This window comes from Notothenia rossii, assembly GCF_949606895.1.
Source record: "Notothenia rossii genome assembly, contig: scaffold_192, whole genome shotgun sequence".
NCBI lineage: Eukaryota > Metazoa > Chordata > Actinopteri > Perciformes > Nototheniidae > Notothenia > Notothenia rossii.
The window spans coordinates 1,124-18,155 of NW_027640156.1; the positions used below are offsets into that span (position 1 = coordinate 1,124).

The 17,032-nt window shown below is 39.6% G+C and overlaps 1 protein-coding gene across 2 annotated transcripts; it reads right to left on the minus strand.

The window, feature by feature from the left end:
• Nucleotides 1–827: 827 nt before the first annotated feature.
• LOC307027022 (microtubule-associated serine/threonine-protein kinase 3-like) lies at nt 828–12,836 on the minus strand. 2 transcript variants are annotated; one of them, XM_079695201.1, is made up of 4 exons: nt 12,166–12,836; nt 9,583–9,672; nt 2,583–2,671; nt 828–1,108 (listed from the first exon to the last, which is right to left on the minus strand). In XM_079695201.1, the coding sequence occupies exons 1-4, from the start codon at nt 12,210–12,212 to the stop codon at nt 972–974; spliced, it is 363 nt and encodes a 120-aa protein (XP_079551327.1). In that variant the 5' UTR covers nt 12,213–12,836; the 3' UTR covers nt 828–971. The 2 variants fall into 2 exon arrangements, with proteins under 2 accessions (XP_079551327.1, XP_079551328.1); XM_079695202.1 differs by lacking the exons at nt 9,583–9,672; nt 12,166–12,836 and adding an exon at nt 5,606–6,083 and having other exon boundaries at nt 832–1,108.
• Nucleotides 12,837–17,032: the final 4,196 nt, after the last annotated feature.

Here is a 17,032-nt window from a genome sequence, read left to right on the forward strand (position 1 = left end):
CGGCCTTTTGATAAATATGCGGCCTTTTAAAAGTCTGCGCCATTTTGCTGATTATGCGGTAAATTCTGCGATCGCAGAATCAAGTTTTTCTGGAGGGTCTACTTTAAGTAGCAATATCAGATTCAGAGCTTAGGGATGACTACAAAAGAAGAGGGACACTGTGTGACAGTGCCTGATGCGACAGGGTCAGGGCTTGACGTGACAGGGCCTGACAGTCGGCCATTTTAACTACTATTTCTCAGCATTTCAACATGTTAGCTTGAAAATAGTTTGCTTGCTAGCAAGGGATTTTAGTGAACTTATCTACATTTTTTTTAATAACAAAAACAATATAATCCTTTTCTGGGATATTTTAACGTGACAGCGCCTGACCTTTTAGCTTGTCCACGTAAAAAAAAAAAAGGTGTAAAAACAAGATTAAAATCTTAAAATTCAAGGACAGAATTTACCCACTTATTGTCAGGTCCTCTTCCGTCAGATGATTAACTCCTTCACAATCATGTTCTTAAAGGTGTATTGCACTATTTTTTATGGAGTATTTTATGAAGCGTGACAGGACTGACCACAAACATGGGGACTGTTGTAAAACACATTTATTTGGTCAAATGTAAGTATTATTCAATGTTTTTAATGAACTGTGGTGAAAGATAACAAGTTAAATGTGTTATTAATTACGTTCTTTTATTAAAATAAAAGTGTTCAGCTAATTAAAAAATGTAAACCCCTCGCTCCAATTTTGCTGCGGACAGGCCATTTTTAAGAACTTCTATTTTTCAAAAGTGTTTTTAAATAAATTAAAAACACCTGAAACCCTAGTGAATCACAAACCTCACAAAACACTACTATCTCATCAGTTTTAAGATATAGTATGGATTATACATTTGTATTCACTGTAACAATCCCAGGACAGATAATATACGTTTCTGGTAGAATGTATGATTAAGAATAAAACTCTCCTCCCTTGAGATTGTTCAGATGTGACAGAAGAAATGTATCACCTCACAGGGAAAGGATTCACAAGCAGTGCTGACATACCTTCGGGCAAAAGGGAAGTTGAGGCAGGCGCCGGTCGACACATTTCGAGGACTGTCTAGAGGGCTGCTTGCAGCTGAAACAGAAAAGACAGTACTGGTATTATTCCTAACTGTCACAATTAACTCAGGAAATAGAGTAAAGAAGACCAAATGGCTGCATTCACAAGTTGAAACTTCTCAGAAAAGATGACATCACGTCTCTGCAGGAACCCTCCATCACTTAAAAACCCAGTGCCATTTACCAGCACCTCAGACAGGTCCAATCTATCATCTTGGAATTACTCTTCAAACATTACAGCACTGATCTGCAAACAGTCAGGTCTCAACGGAGTCTGGCTGCCTCCACTAGAGACTGTGGTTAGTTTACATGCAAGTAGTTGAGTACCAATTAGGACACAAGAGAGACCCAATTAGAGACCGACTGCACTCTGTGATTAGATAATCCTCAGCATGATTGAGTTCAAAAGGGAGCACATCCACATACTGCTGGTTTGAGGAGCTCTTGTGGAAACCTCTTTTCATTGAGTGCAGCTGCTTCATGGCATGAAGTACTGTTGATTCAGAAGAAAAAGAAAACTAACAATTTAAAGTTTATTTAAACACTTATCGATTGTCAATCTTCCTTAAACTTTCTGCACTTTTAATTCTTCAACCTGATAGACGGTGAACTTCTCTAAGTCCAAATTGATTACCTTAACACATTTCATAAAAAAAGACATATCATTTAAAACATAGTTTCCTGAAGCAACATGAAACATTGGAGATTGTTGGTCCAGATGTTCAGCAGAAGCTGAACTAATAATAATATGACTTATTGTTTTTGGAGTACGATTTACATAATTGTTTTTGACGCAGTGTGTCATAACTGAAAGGATTCAGTTAATGGCAGATGTGTGCAGATGTGCTCCAGATGATCTGAATATGTCTGAATAATCTGCAGTCTCAACAGCATACTGGCTATGGTGCGGCTTAATAGTTAGATCCAAACAAGCTTAATCTCGTATTACTGAGCGTGTGCCGAGGCAGTGAGCCATACAGCTTACAGATATTAATGTTAGAGGAGCTTCTAGCAGTACGCAACATGACAAACAGTTATGAATTTACTTGAAATGTAATTAATCAAACCCCTGCAAAGTTTCCATATGCCAAATGTGGCATGTGTGTTCCCATCAAACCTGTTTAAAGCTTCACATGTCATCTCTAGCGTTTGGAAAGGTAAGAATAACAACAATTAAACCTACTTTATAACCCCAAGGCACCTAAATGCGTTTAAAAAGACAGTCTCAAATACTGTCACTGATAATCAATCAATTTAAAAACTGTAGATTTTAAGATTTTGTAACAGACAAAATGTAAATAATGCTGTCATGTATTTAAGCTTCTGTGTGCACGTGCATCAGTTTGATTGGTCAGTGCAGTTATTTGCTGAATGACACACTACAGCTGAAGTAGAGCCAACACCAATGCTAACATGTGTTTGTTTGCAGCGGCGCTCCTGTTGGGACATGCTGGGATTAAAAGGATACCAAGCGTTGCAGTAGATCTTACCGGTGTGCAGTGAGAGCGGTGAGAGCGGCCGGGACAGCGTGGGCGATAGCGTCCCGACACCGAGGCTCTTCCTGTTGCTGTTGCGACAGCTGGAGCACAAACAGAAGGAACAAAAAGGTGTCAACACAAACTACCAGCCTGATCACACATCACTCATCTCCCATCACTTTGAACATGTCTTTATTACCTGTTGTAACAACAAAGTGGAATTTCAGCCATTAAAAAAGCACGAATTAGAAAATTGTCCCCCAGGTTATCTTTAAAAGAAAGCTTTTTCACTAGAAATCAATGCAGGTGTGGTTTATTATGCTATATGGGTTGAAGTGTTTGTGTTACATTCATTATCACTGCTCGAACAATCTAGAAAATACCCTGGCGTGTCCCTTTAATGAGTGGAATCATTTTGGCGTATCCACCTATAATTACAAGTTTGACTCATGCAATGCTTCAACTTGTGTTACCATCAGTGTGTGTATATGTGTTTTGAGCAGTAGCTTGAAAACACAATAAACCTTTTCTGTCAGCGCAACACTTGGCAGATTAAGAAGACACTCCACCACTTAAATCCACAACTGTGATCCACTGAGCTCGAACTGTTGTTCTACATTGAGTACGCTGGTACAACAACGAAACACATCCTTGTTTGTGTGCCAACCGGAAGTACGCAGATATTTAACTGGGAGTTATGGAAATAAGCAGGCGTTTTATTATACTTTATATAAATATACTTTAATTGTATACTCTTTACTTAGTCAAATAGTTTCTTGTATTTTGCACATTTTGTATAATCACATAATATAATATACATCCAAGATTTGACCAAAGGAGAATGAAGAAAGGCTTCTAAACCTTACACAGAAAGGAAGATGTCGTTGTTTTTGTTTAAATGTTGTTAAACTGAGAATGTTAAGCATATTTGCTTGGAACAGGATTGAAATGATGAATTGCTTATCTGAATAGTTGCAGATAATTGTTCAGCTCCATTCAATTAAAGATATTGAATATATATTAATAATTGTATATTCAGGAGCTGTGTACTATGGCTTCTACTCTTTTTTAGTCGTTATCAGAATCTGTTTCAGTAACTATACTCCGACACTCAGTGATGTAAATTACTACACAAGTTTTTCATATGGGAAAATGTGCAAACTGAGTACATTGAGCCAACATCATAGCCACCATAACTGCTCTGGATTGGTATTCAAATGAGTCCCATGAATCCTCAAATGTAGGTACACACCATGGTCAAGAATATCGGTGATCAACCGCAAGCAGACCAAAAGTCTTTGAACATCATTTGAATACTTTACCAAAGATACACACTTTCTGGTCTAGTACAGATGGGGCTTATGATACTTTATCTCTGCCCACTGAGATTTCTTTGTCTCTGCCCACTGAGATTTCACTCCACGATGAGGTTAGTTCCGCCTTCAGAGCAGCTCTTCCTTGGTAGGTGTTTATGTAACTACTACTCTAATCTGCGGGCAAATGCTCGACACACCAGCATGGCTGTGTCAGCTGAAGAGGGGAAACTGGTGAGGGCAAAAAACACAAAGAGGAAACCTGCTGTCAATAGACTCAAGGCTAAAGGGAGGGAGTGTGTGCCCAACAGCAACAGCCGGCCAAACTCGCTACAGATGTCCAACTCTGTGTGTGTGTGTGTGTGTGTGTGTGTGTGTGTGTGTGTGTGTGTGTGTGTGTGTGTGTGTGTGTGTGTGTGTGTGTGTGTGTGTGTGTGTGTGTGTGTGTGTGTGTGTGTGTGTAAAAAGGCGGGAGGGGGTATCAAAATCCTCTGGTCCTGAAGTGAAGGGGCACACTATGACCAATACCATTAATCTGAGCAAATGTAACTGCAATACGACGGTGAACAGTAATTAATAGTGCTGATTATTCAATTATTCAATCATTAGACAGACAGAAAATGAACCAATTTAGTATAGACTTAAATATTTAGTATTAAAATGTTTGTCATTTTATATACAAAACCTTCCCTCATCTCAAATATTAGCTATTTTTGTCTGCTTTACAGCCATTCAATTAAACAATTGAGATGTGCACTGTTTTCTGAAAACCTCAGGGACATTGTGATTTCTGACATATTATAGCCCACAAGATTAATCTAGAAAATGATCTGCAGATTTATCTTGAAAGTGATCGGTTGCAGCCAGGTTGCAGCCCTAAAATGTTCCAATATTAGCAGTTTATAGCATTTTGAATGACAGAATGTGCTGCTTTTCTCTTTTTAATATAAAATATTTTGGATTGCTTGTAGAACAAAACATGCCATCTGAACACATTGGACTCTGGGAAATTGAAATGGCAGTTTCTTGCTAATCTCTGCCATTTTTCAAACTATTAACCCAAAAAAAAGACAAATAAATCGTGGATTACACGAATCATATGTTGCAGCATAAATCCACAAAATGCAGGCTGAAAGTTGCCTCATTCATCCCGTGTCATGCCCTCTATCAGACAGCTGCAGGGTTTATCTCCAGTCATCTAACAGTAAACAATGAACTATGCCCTCCAGTCAGTAACTATCATCACACCAATAGACACAAATACAAACAGAGAAGGGCAAATAGAGGCTTTTTCCTTAAAATAACGCACCTTCTTGTCCCTTTATTTAACAACTGCACCTACAGTTAGGATACAAATGCCACATCATAGACCTGCTGCAATGGTCCAATTTCAACAAAGAACACTGCATGTCTAATATTAGACAAGCATACTTTTGTTTTAGAGCAAATATTGAAGGAAATGTGCATGAGCTACTTACAGATTTCTGGACGAAAACTGATATACACAGACACAGGATTCACGTTCGCTAAAGCACCAGGCTGTTTGTACGCATGGAGCTCGTGTTGGGAATGTTTTAATATAGCGTCCCTTAAGAAATCATTAAGAGTAAATAAGACCACCTGCCACTGATACAAGGACGGCATTTTCACATAACCAACAAAAGCCAAAATGAACCTGTAACTTGAGCTTTAACCTGCAAATCCCCAACTCTTGATAAGTACCTTTTTGAGCGCTTCAGCAAGGCTCCTGGAACAAAATGAGACTTGGTGTGGCTTAGAGCCGCAGACCAGTGACTTGGATCCGACATGCTGGAGGATATTTTCTCCTTGATATCCCAGTTTAAAAGTGAATGGTTATGTTAGAGAAGTGAAGCTGGGGTATGTGTGAAACCCCCCGATGCTGCTGCTCCTCTCCCCCACCATCGCCTCCTCTTCTCGGCGCTTTCTTTTGTATTGTGTCTGCCGCCTCGTGTAGTCCCTACATCCTCCGGTCGGCCCTCTCACCACGGTCCTGTCCCCGAAAATAACACCTCCATGTCGGTGTGTTTGTTGTGTGTAAAACCGTACACACAGCAGCCAGCGACTCACTTTAGTTTGGTCATACACATACTGCTGTTTCAGTGTGTGTCCGAGTGAGCGGGCTGGAGCCAGATGCAGCGTTCAGGTGCTGCTCGTTCACGACGGTGTCTCACTCCTGGAAAGTCTGCCAAGTAGGCCTATCTAAATTGCCAATCAAATGTTACCAGTCCAACCAGTTCCAAAGCTGTAGCAATATATCTGTATGAACATTAATCTTATCAGTTTGACTCAAATTGTTGTTACTTCTATTTATACTTTTAGTAAATGTTTATTCTTATTTATTTTATTCTTAATATCCTGTATATTCTCATGTGTACTACCTCTCTTATTCTGCTGCTATAACACCGGAATTACCCTACAGAGATCAATAAAGGTCCTTCTTATCTTATCTTACTATCTTCCTACTCCAAAAAAATACTTAGACAGAAATACTTTAAATTGCCTTATCGAGCAATCTTTGTGAAAGTAAAGAAAAGTGATTATATATCTGCCCTGTGATTTGGATCCGCTCCTTAGTTGGGTTCTTCCTTGGCCCATGCTACACCATTTCACCAAGCTTCCTCTGCAAAGGTAAAATGTGATATAATAAAGGCTCTATCTGCAAAATTAAGATAGGATGTGTTTGTATTATTTGGTTTGCTGTAAGCCTTACTGTATTACGATAATCCTTCACTGTTACAAAGAACATAAGAGTCATTTTTCCATTTCCTTTAACAGCAGCTTGAGACGATAACATACTATGTTACACAACAAAAAGAGCAGACCAAAGAACTGCAGGCTTGTAAGGACAGTAGTCTGAAATTAGGCTCCACACCACAGTGACTCCTACGTTGCTCTAGTCTAGTGATACAAAACTACTATAATGTGAACATAGCAGGCCTTTAAAAAACGCTTTCTCTATAATAAATTGATTTGTTAGGCTGCATTAGTTGAGTGTGTGTGGTGGAGATGGTCACATTTCTTCTTTGTAGGCCTCATTTCATTTTATTTCAAACCTTTACTTAACCAGATTGGTCCCATTGAGATCATAGATTTCTTTTTCAAGGGAGACCTGCAGGCCTACTGTTAAAGTCTGGATTCTACCTTATTTTGTTTGTTTTCAGACCAAAACACTCCCTTCACGTGTACTATTGAGCGAATTTCCTGAAAAACTTGAACGCATCATAAAATGTAGTTGGGTTATACCATAAGCAGTCTGGTAGAGGGAGGATTCCAGACAAACTTCGAAACAATGGTACATGCCACTGCATATACTACCTCTAGTGGTCATTGCATATAGCTCCGTTATACCCAGTACTATTATTTTTTTTAAATCATATCAGATCACAACATCACGTATTGATATACTGTAGCTGGAATGCTGTGTGTAGTAGCAAACACAATTAAAACATATTTTATTTATATGTATTTGTTTTGAATGTGGACTCAAACTATCTTTATGTGATGTACTGCAGACATAGTTGTTGAAAAAATAGGATAGATGTCAAGATCTATACTTAGTTTGCTAAGTATAGTAAGGGACCGATTTTCTTTATTATATATAATCTATTTTTTAATTGACATAGACACATTAGGACTTTAAGGAATACCTAAAACATATAAATTATATAAAATGAATGTTGTTTTTGTAGTATGCCACTACCACCACTAATCAGGCTTATTGGTAACATCTTACACAGAGCTTAAGGATAAAGGTGATAGTGGTGTTATTTTTGCGGCTGCCAAACTGTGGAAATGTTTTTAAAGTAATTTTGTACAGTTTTAATACTATCATGTTGCTTTTCATTGTGTGAGTCTTCCACATAAAGATGCCATAATAATAAAATGCCAACATATCCGTTTTTAAGATTGCGCTTAAGACCTTCCTTTTTGATAAAGCTTATAGTTAGGGCTGATTAGATTCAGCCCGTAGTTTTGCTGCTATAGGCTTAGACTGTCAGGGGACACCTTACTTCTTCCTTCTCTCTGTCTGTGTACTCTCATGTTCCGAATAACCCAGCTTCCCCCAAATGTCATTTTGGTGTCTATCTAAGCCGGGATCCTGAGTCGTGGCTGATCCTGTTGCTGCGGTCCTGTGTCCTGGATCCTGAGCACTGGATCCTGCACCCTGAGTCCTGGATCCTGAGTCCTGGATCCTGAGTCCTAGATTTGAGTCCTGGATTTCGAGTCGTGGCTGAACCTGTCTCTGCGGTCCTGCCTGACTCTCATCATACTACTTCCCTGATGGCTCCCACAGGATTGTTGACATCCTTGTGGATTCATCTTCTTATTATAGACACATGCATTTCCAAACATTTGGTCTACCTATGTCGTAAATGTATTATCTTTTCGATTTACACACGGCATCTATTGCACGTCTGTCTGTCCTGGGAGAGGGATCCCTCCTCTGTTGCTCTCCCTGAGGTTTCTCCCATTTTCCCCTTTAAACTGTGGGTTTTTCCTTCTTTGAACGTTTTTCCTTGTACGATGTGAGGGTCTAAGGACAGAGGGTGTCGTATTGTCATACTGATATTCTATACAAACTGTGAAGTCCACTGAGACAAATGTAACATTTGTGATATTGGGCTATATAAATAAACATTGATTGATTGATTGATTGATTGATTGATTGATTGATTGATTGATATCAGATTCCAGGGTTAATGCCAGGAAGCAATTTACTTGTATACAAATATAAAATCTGATGCAAGAGAATGAACATGTTTCTGGAAGGTGAAACAACACGGGGGTTCTCCAATGCAAAATGCTGTGAAGAATGTTGCCAACAAATATGCGAACTGCCATAAGGTACATTGCTTTAGTCTGAAAAGAGCATTGTGTTAGGGAACTCATGATTATCACGTTCGATTTTAGCATTCCCACACAAAATGTGTTCATTTTTCAGAAGAGCAAATGGGATTAATTACGGTATAGTGTGTGGTGTGACAGCAGCACTGCTCATAGAGACATGCAGGATGCAGCCGCCTCTGTTTGCAGTGTTGCCTTCCTCCACAGCACCCAGAACCGTTGCCAAGCAACCCACATAGACTTACAGACAACTAATACTTGATGGGTGAATTCACTGCTGAAACTAAACCACCTTCATATATAAAAAAAATCAATTTTTTCCAAGAGTTGTACATTTTTGGGAACTTACACTTTGTTATACGTTATTAAAATAAAATGTAGCAGAAGGCTAGCTTTTTATTATTATTTAAACAAATAGCTAGCACAAATAGCAAGATAAAATGTAAAGCGATTGGTATGTTGTTTTTAGTAAACATAATTCAAACAGGAGTAAGTGGTTTATTTATTGTGAACTGTTTTCAGCAGTGGACAATACACATTTGGTATTCTAGTCTAAATGTATGTGGGATTGAATACACGGTAATGAAGGGATAACCAGTAACCACCACATCTGTAGCTTTATCAGGATTTACTTATATAGATAATAATCTTCTGCTGTATGATCATTTATGGTTACGGAGATACAGGTAGTGTTTCAAAACATTCCAATCCAAATGTTTTAAAAGGATCAGTAAATTGTTGGTTTTGTGGTGAACTGACTTGTTGATGATATACTTTTTTTAAAAGGCATTTATCTCTAAATGATCAGTCTGTGTGTGACCTGAGTGTCTTACCTCCAGGGATGAAGGGTTTGCAAGGGGCTGCAGGGACTGCAGGGGCTGCATGGGCTCAGAAGAGTGGGGCTCTGGCATGTAGGCGACAAACTGTAAGAAAAGACACGTTTGCATGGATTAGTGCGCTGACGCAGCACAGGAGGAGCAGGCTGGCGTCTGTCATCAGTCAGCAGCAGAGCTTTGGTTGAGGGTTAGAGGTGGATTTCTTGCTCTAGTTGGCATAAACAGCAGAGGGTGACAGACACCTGCAATATTTGTTGCAGGGTGGCAGGATGCAACACTGCATCTGATTGGTCAGATTCTAACCTCTCACCAACTCTTCCACCATGGGAAGTGGGCAGCTGGGTGACAACACACCAGAACGGAAGTATCATCGTCCAACACGTGTTTCCTTAACATCTAATGCATCCTTTAACAGTGTTAGGGAGTGTCTGCTATATGGCAACACACACATGTTATGAAGTCTAGGCTTGATTTCCAAAGAAGATTAAACCTTGGTTTCCTTTGAGCCCTGCACTAAAGAAAATCCTCAAACGGTACTTTCGAAGATAAATACTTTATACCATTTAACATCTTAGTGCTCTATCTTTGCATCAAAAATATGCATGCTCAGCCATCCTAAGGTCTGCATCTTCCTTGTGCTGACCTAGCGCAGAAGCTGCTTTCTATTGATTCCACTGCTCATAAGCTCTGCCTTGTGGGCTCCACAGTGCTGCTATTGTCTCAGTGCTAAACACAGCACTGGCTACCAAAGCACTAATGAGCGTGTTGTCATAGTAATGCAGTGAGTATGGTAGGAAAAACAACTCGTTGCACGAAGACTCCTAATACTGTAGTGTCGGCTCATAATTACAAAACACATGCAACTCATTACGTCGTATTTCATCTTAACACATTTTCTCTTTCAGACCCTTAAAACAAAGCTCTCGGTGGTGCTTGAGTGAGTAATGGACCCTCATTTCCATTTGGTCTGCGCTTCATCGACACTCCTGTCCAGAGTGTAAACTGAGAAAAGAACATCTCAAATTAACTCATTGGTGACATTTACACTGAATTTCTGATCTGCACAGATGTTTAGGCATTCTCTGAAACTAAGTAGCAACAATGAAAGGAATTCCTTAAATGCCAAAATAAAAATCATAACAAGCAATTACAGGAATGCATTCAGAAGTATCTGCATCTTCTAAATGGTATTGTGGCACCTCAGTTATAGAGTAAAACATTTTGCAGGAAAGTTAAGTTGTAAATAGGCCCACTTGAAATGCACATGTTTTTGTATAAGTAAGTCTGAATACAAACAGCAATGTGATGCCATGGTAGCAAGCCGCTGTGTGTATGGACTGATGCCCCCATCAACAGCAACCAGTGAAACCCTGAGCCCCTCCCTGCATGCAGAGCGTGAAACCTCCTCTGTATCTCTGCGCGGGAGCTGCTAAGTGCCTAAAAATGAAAATACATGTAAAAAACAGGCAGCGCATGCTCTGCTGAGATAATCCACTGAGGAGGCTGATGGATGGATCAGAGAATGGGGATGTAAGCAGGGAGCTCCTACGCCTTATGGATCACCATCTAGTGGGCAGCAGGTACCCCCCTCCTTCTTCATAAAAAAAGGCTATATTCACTCTGTAGGAAGAAGGAAGAGTGGGCGGACATAAGACTGCAGCCATGTCCTTTGATCGAGAAAGGATTCACAGATTGGCAATTATGATGAAATAAAATATCTGTTCTCCGAAAGAGCCATGTGTCCATCTTGGTGCTGTGAGGGGGAGCATGTGATTCATGCAGGAATCATGGACTTCATGTGAGATTAAAAAAAAAAAGGAGACAATAGAGCTCGGAGAACACAAAATATCACGAGGACAGAATTCACACCAAGGCATGACCTTTACCTGAAGAGCTAATCAATACATTTGGTCTGATTAAAGATCTGTAAAAACGTATAATGTAAGTAGTACCACAGGCAAATCAACTGCTGACTAAAACTTATAAAAGAAGTAACTCATCATTAAAGTTCCCTTTTGTTTCAGTAGTTTTGCAGTTTTAACTACATGTGCAAACATAGTTACACTTCAAAGATGGAAAGCTCCATTTCTGTACATCCAGTGGGGTTTAAACATTAACACGCAGGCAGTGGAACTGACAAATTATAGCCTTTACTGTTAGTTTTACTGATAAGGTGGATAATACTTAGATTTTTAATAAGAAACAGGGAATGGATGCGACACCTGTAACTCATTTAAACTGCAACCCTGCGTGTAAACATTCAAAATACAAGAGTAAACTTCGAATGTAACTAGATAATGAAGCCTCAGGCAAATGCCATCATCCTGGGAGAGAACATGAGAGACTATTTGCATTTCCATCTGACTCAACTGCAGTTTTGATCTCACAGCATTTCGAGGTTGTTCATGATGGTTTCAAGAGCAACCACTTTGTAAAAAGTCTGATTGTTGACAGTGGAGTACGCACCAAGGCTACAGAAAGGATTTCACTTATTACAACTCTTAAAAAGGCAACATTTTCATATGGCAGTCTGCGGTTTGACACCTGCAGCAGAAGATGAGATTAAAAAGCAGAACTTACTCCAGAGTCAGGGAGGGGATCTTCAGTTTATCACGCCTTGACTTCATTCTTGTTGATCTCCAAGCGGGGTCTTCGCTTACCACAGCGCGGCACAAGGCGCTCTCACGGCCGGCTCCCAGACACTCATCGCTGCGTTGGGTGACTAAAAATAACCCTTTACCAGAGTATCGTTTATCAGCAGCTTCAGCGGATTCCGTGGCGATTTGTTTTCCCCCGTGTGACGAGACAGGCTCCGGCTAAACGCAGTTACTAAAACAAATGACTTGCCCAGGCAGTTTTGCTCGTCTCGCTTCTCCTCTGTCTCCAAGGCGCACTATAGCGACTGGCACACAACCGAGGGAGCGACGGGTCACCACTAACCTCCATGTGACTGGTGGGTAGGGAGGGAGGGAGAAGGGGGGAGTCTATTGGAGGCAAAATCAATTTAGGAGGCTAGTGACAGTCAACACTGGTGAGGTTGGGTGAGGACGATATAGGGAAAAGTTGTCGTTGTTGTAATGAACCAACCTGATGATTCCTGTTATCAGAAAGAAAGAGAGAGAGTAGCCTACTTTTTTAAATTAATTTGTTTAAACAATGTGCTATCATAATGAAATAAGCAAATCTACTTGATGCCCCATGCTAATTATCAACATTGACACGACGCCAAAATAAAAAATGTCACTTGTGTTGTTTGATGAGATGTCTGCTTCATATATGATTACTATGTATCTCTCTCTGTGCTCTGAAACAAAATCAAGCAGAGCCGTGAAAACTGGCAGACTGCTGTTCGTGATGAGGCTGGGGAATACCTCTGACAGCTGCCACACACGATGCTTCTCATACCGTGTGTGTGTGTGTGTGTGTGTGTGTGTGTGTGTGTGTGTGTGTGTGTGTGTGTGTGTGTGTGTGTGTGTGTGTATCAAAAAGGCAGTTTCCCTGATCGTACTTCAAATGGAAAACCCTCTAAACCTTTTCACAGATGTTATCTAATCAGTATCAGAATCAGAATAACTTTATTCGTCCCACAGAGGGGACATTTGCATCTGTTAGAGCAAGAAAAGAGCCAAAGACAGCTTAATATTAACTAAAAACACATGCATAAAGATAACAAAATAAAAAATACATTACACAACACAATTATACAAAATACACATGTAACAGTTATCTTTATACATTAATTTCAACAACAAGATAAGGTTGATCAACAATTAACATCAAAGTGTGTTGCCATAAGGACAGGTTTTGTGTTTCTCTTTTTTATCCATCCAGTTTTTAATATGGGGGGGGGGGGGGGGGGGTGATGTTATTATTTGCACCCCAGATTTCTTTCTATGGAATGCCTGCATCTCCAATGGCAACCACTGACTGCGATGGCACCAGTGTCTTCCTGGTTGCTAGGGAGCTGGTGATGGTTTCCCCCGTTGCTAGGATATGAGTGTGATCCAAGTACTGCAATAGTGACCAACTAGCAAGTTCATACACACATCACTTTACATTTACCTGACACTTTTATCCAGAGTGACTTACAGTAACTGCAATCAGTGAGGAAACAAATCAAACACAATGGCTGTGGAATGTGTACACTTTCTGCAGCCTGCTATCAATAAGGACAATTTTTACATTGCAATAAATGGGGGCCAGTTGTTTGTTACATACGTAACATTGTCATATCGCCAATATGAACTTTTAAGCTGACAGTTACAGACAGATCACATCATTTTCATCAGTATCCTACAACTCCAGTGAGCTTTTCAGAGCAAAAGTTGAGGAAAAATGTAAAGCTCTTGTCTGGAAACGTATACCATTATTTGGACACAACACCAACTAAAGTCGTTTTGGTTACATTTGGCTTGAAAAAATTTGACTGTGAGATAGCCGATCTGGGTCTGTGCGGCTGTGTTTGTGTGTGTGCGTGCGTGCGTGCATGTGTGTGTGTGCGTGTGTCTGTGTGTGTGTGGGTGTGTGTGTAATTGCTTGGTAATTGTTTTGTTAGAGCACTATTTAATAGCAGAGTCGGTTTCTCAGTTACCATGGCGATTAGGGCTTTCCTGCTCTTCCCTCCCCTTCAGTGTGTGTGTGTGTGTGTGTGTGTGTGTGTGTGTGTGTGTGTGTGTTTTTGTGTGTTTGTGTGTGTGTGTGTGTGTGTGTGTGTGTGTGTGTGTGTGTGTGTGTGTGTGTGTGTGTGTGTGTGTGTGTGTGTGTGTGTGTGTGTGTGTGTGTGTGTGTGTATGTGTGTGTGTGTGTGTGTGTGTGTGTGTGTGTGTGTGCATCCTCCAATCTCTGCAGTGTGAGTTGAAGCTCAGCTAAACACCATTTCAAAAATGTCCCTCAGCAAATGGCAGCGCAGTCAGATTTTAGGTTGTGCTTTTGATCTAGTGATGTGCAGTGTTTTCACATTACATCATGTTTTGTTTTGTCTGCTCTGCTCACCCATAAAAAGTAAACTGTGGTACACTTCTGAAGATTAGGATTACAAAGTGAAAGTTGGTCCACATAATGTACATCTTTCGGATGATGGCCAAAGTTACAAGGGGGTGTTCAAAATCTGCCAGCTCTGCCAGATTCAGAAGCACCCCTTTACATTTTCACTTGATTGGCCCAGATTAAAGTGCTTTTGTTTGGTCAAACAAAAAGGTCATAACTAACATCAGTGTGATTTTTGTGAGATTATGATCATCCTAGTCAAAGTTACGGGGGGTTGCCAAATCTGGAAGCAATAACACCAGCTCTGCCAGATTTAGAAGTTCACCTACCATTTTATACACCATGAATCCACAGTAAAATGGTTTTGTTATAATCATAATAATACTAATTATTGAGATTATAATAGGTCCTCCACTCCGACTCTGTTGTTGCTCTAGCCCTAATAATGTGGAAATCCTTTTTGAAAGGTTCCCACAGAAACTCAGAAAAAGGCTTTCTGGGTAAGTGTGAGGCTCATAGATATAAACCATTTCAAACACAGATATTGAAGGCTTTAATAACAAGTGAGTGGCAAGAATCACAGCACAACAAAACCTGAGCAACAAGAGGTGAGGCATTGTATTAGTTAATGTGGCTGCAACAGAGATAAAAAGGAGAGCATATAGGGATTGACAGCATGGAAAGGACAAATAACTCATACACCCATCAGGACTAATGCTAACCAGAGTATATTAACAGTATGCAAATGCTCTATGCTAATCAAAGGATAGTAACAGCCTAGGGAAACACCTTATACAAAACAGGGAAAGCTTGTCATCTAAAACTACCCAAGGCCTTTTCTTATTCTCACCAGCTTCTGAAAGCATGATGTTTACACTGCCCAGTAGTATCCATTTAAGGGTTGATTTGTCAATGTCAACCTTTACTGCAATACAATAATGCTTCCCGGTTGTAAAAGGGACCTTCACATGAGTCTCAGCAATGTAAGATAAACGCACGCAGTGCAGTGAAGATGCCTCTCCTGATGACTATAATAATGGCTCCAGCCTTCAGCTGAGACACTGAAAGCACTTCACCCTGAGGCCTTCACTCACTTCTTCATTGACTCTATTAAAAAACGATTGAAACCTACTGTATTTGCTGCAAATGTTATGTAAAGTTAGTTTTCAAATTGATACCACATCATTAAAAGCTTATGAAAAGCATGTAAACGCAAATTGTATTTAACTAGAGAATTTATGTAATAATATTAAACATTTTTTTTAATTTGCAGCAACAAGAGAAACACGTTCACCGCAGTAATTAATCAAGAAATATCACAAAAAGGCTGTTTTATTGTCGTTTGATAACAAAAGCAGCACAAAACATGATGTAAGAGGTGCACAGGGGAAATCATTTCAATAAACTGTGATGCAGGAAATGCGAAATAACCTCACAGGGGAAGCGAGCGGCAATAAGTGTGAGCATCTATGTTTCTGCATGAGTCTGAGTGTGTGAGAGAGAAAAAGGGAGGTGCGATCACGTGTCTGTGTTTTGTGAATTTGCATCGTACCATTCAGCCCACAAGGTGGTGTAGAAATACAATGATAAGAATGGAATGATCACATTTGTTTCTCAAACAACAGCGTCAGAAATGTACAAACCTAAATTACAATGTAGCTTCTGTAGCAGACAGAAAACTACTTTAGCTCATGATAAATCACCAAGGCAAAGCACAACACCCTTTGACCTCATTACTGTCAGGAAAGTATCAGTTTATCTGTTTAAAATCCTGATTGATGTTTTGAATGAGTTGTTTCATAAATAACTTGTTTTAACTTTAGGGCCCACTGTGAATAGGTTAACATTTCAACTTAGAAATATTGCTTCGCCAGTTGATTATTTACATTCAGACAATGATCTTTGGTATTAGAAGATTTCTGACGGTTTAGGTTTAAATATGCAATGAGACAATAATTTGTATGGCACCAGTCAGTGTCACTGTTTTTCTTGTTGTCCCCCCTACGACCCCCTTCCTATTGCAAAGCGTCCTTGTGTATCATGAAAGGTGCTATATAAGTCCAAGTTATTAATATTATTATTATTATTATTATTATTATTAAATGTGTGCTAAAGAATAATGAATATTAAAGAAAGACAGGTACAAATTATTTGTATTATTTTGTTGACAGATTAGAGTCAAAGGTACATCAAGGCCGGTTTTTAGAAACTTTGTTTATCCAAACATACTGAACAAAAATTAGAAGGCTGTCTTTAACTTCTCCTAAGCAAATGGTTTGAGCCTAAAACCATACATTTCAGGTGCAAAACCGAAGACAGAACTCCAACGTATCCGGTGAGCATCTCAGGTCTTAAATGGCGCACAACAGTCAAATTAGTGCATAAAGAAAAATATCTGCTTTTGTGTCATTTCTGATTTTTTTTTTACAATATATTTATGGTTAAAGTTAGCAAACATTGG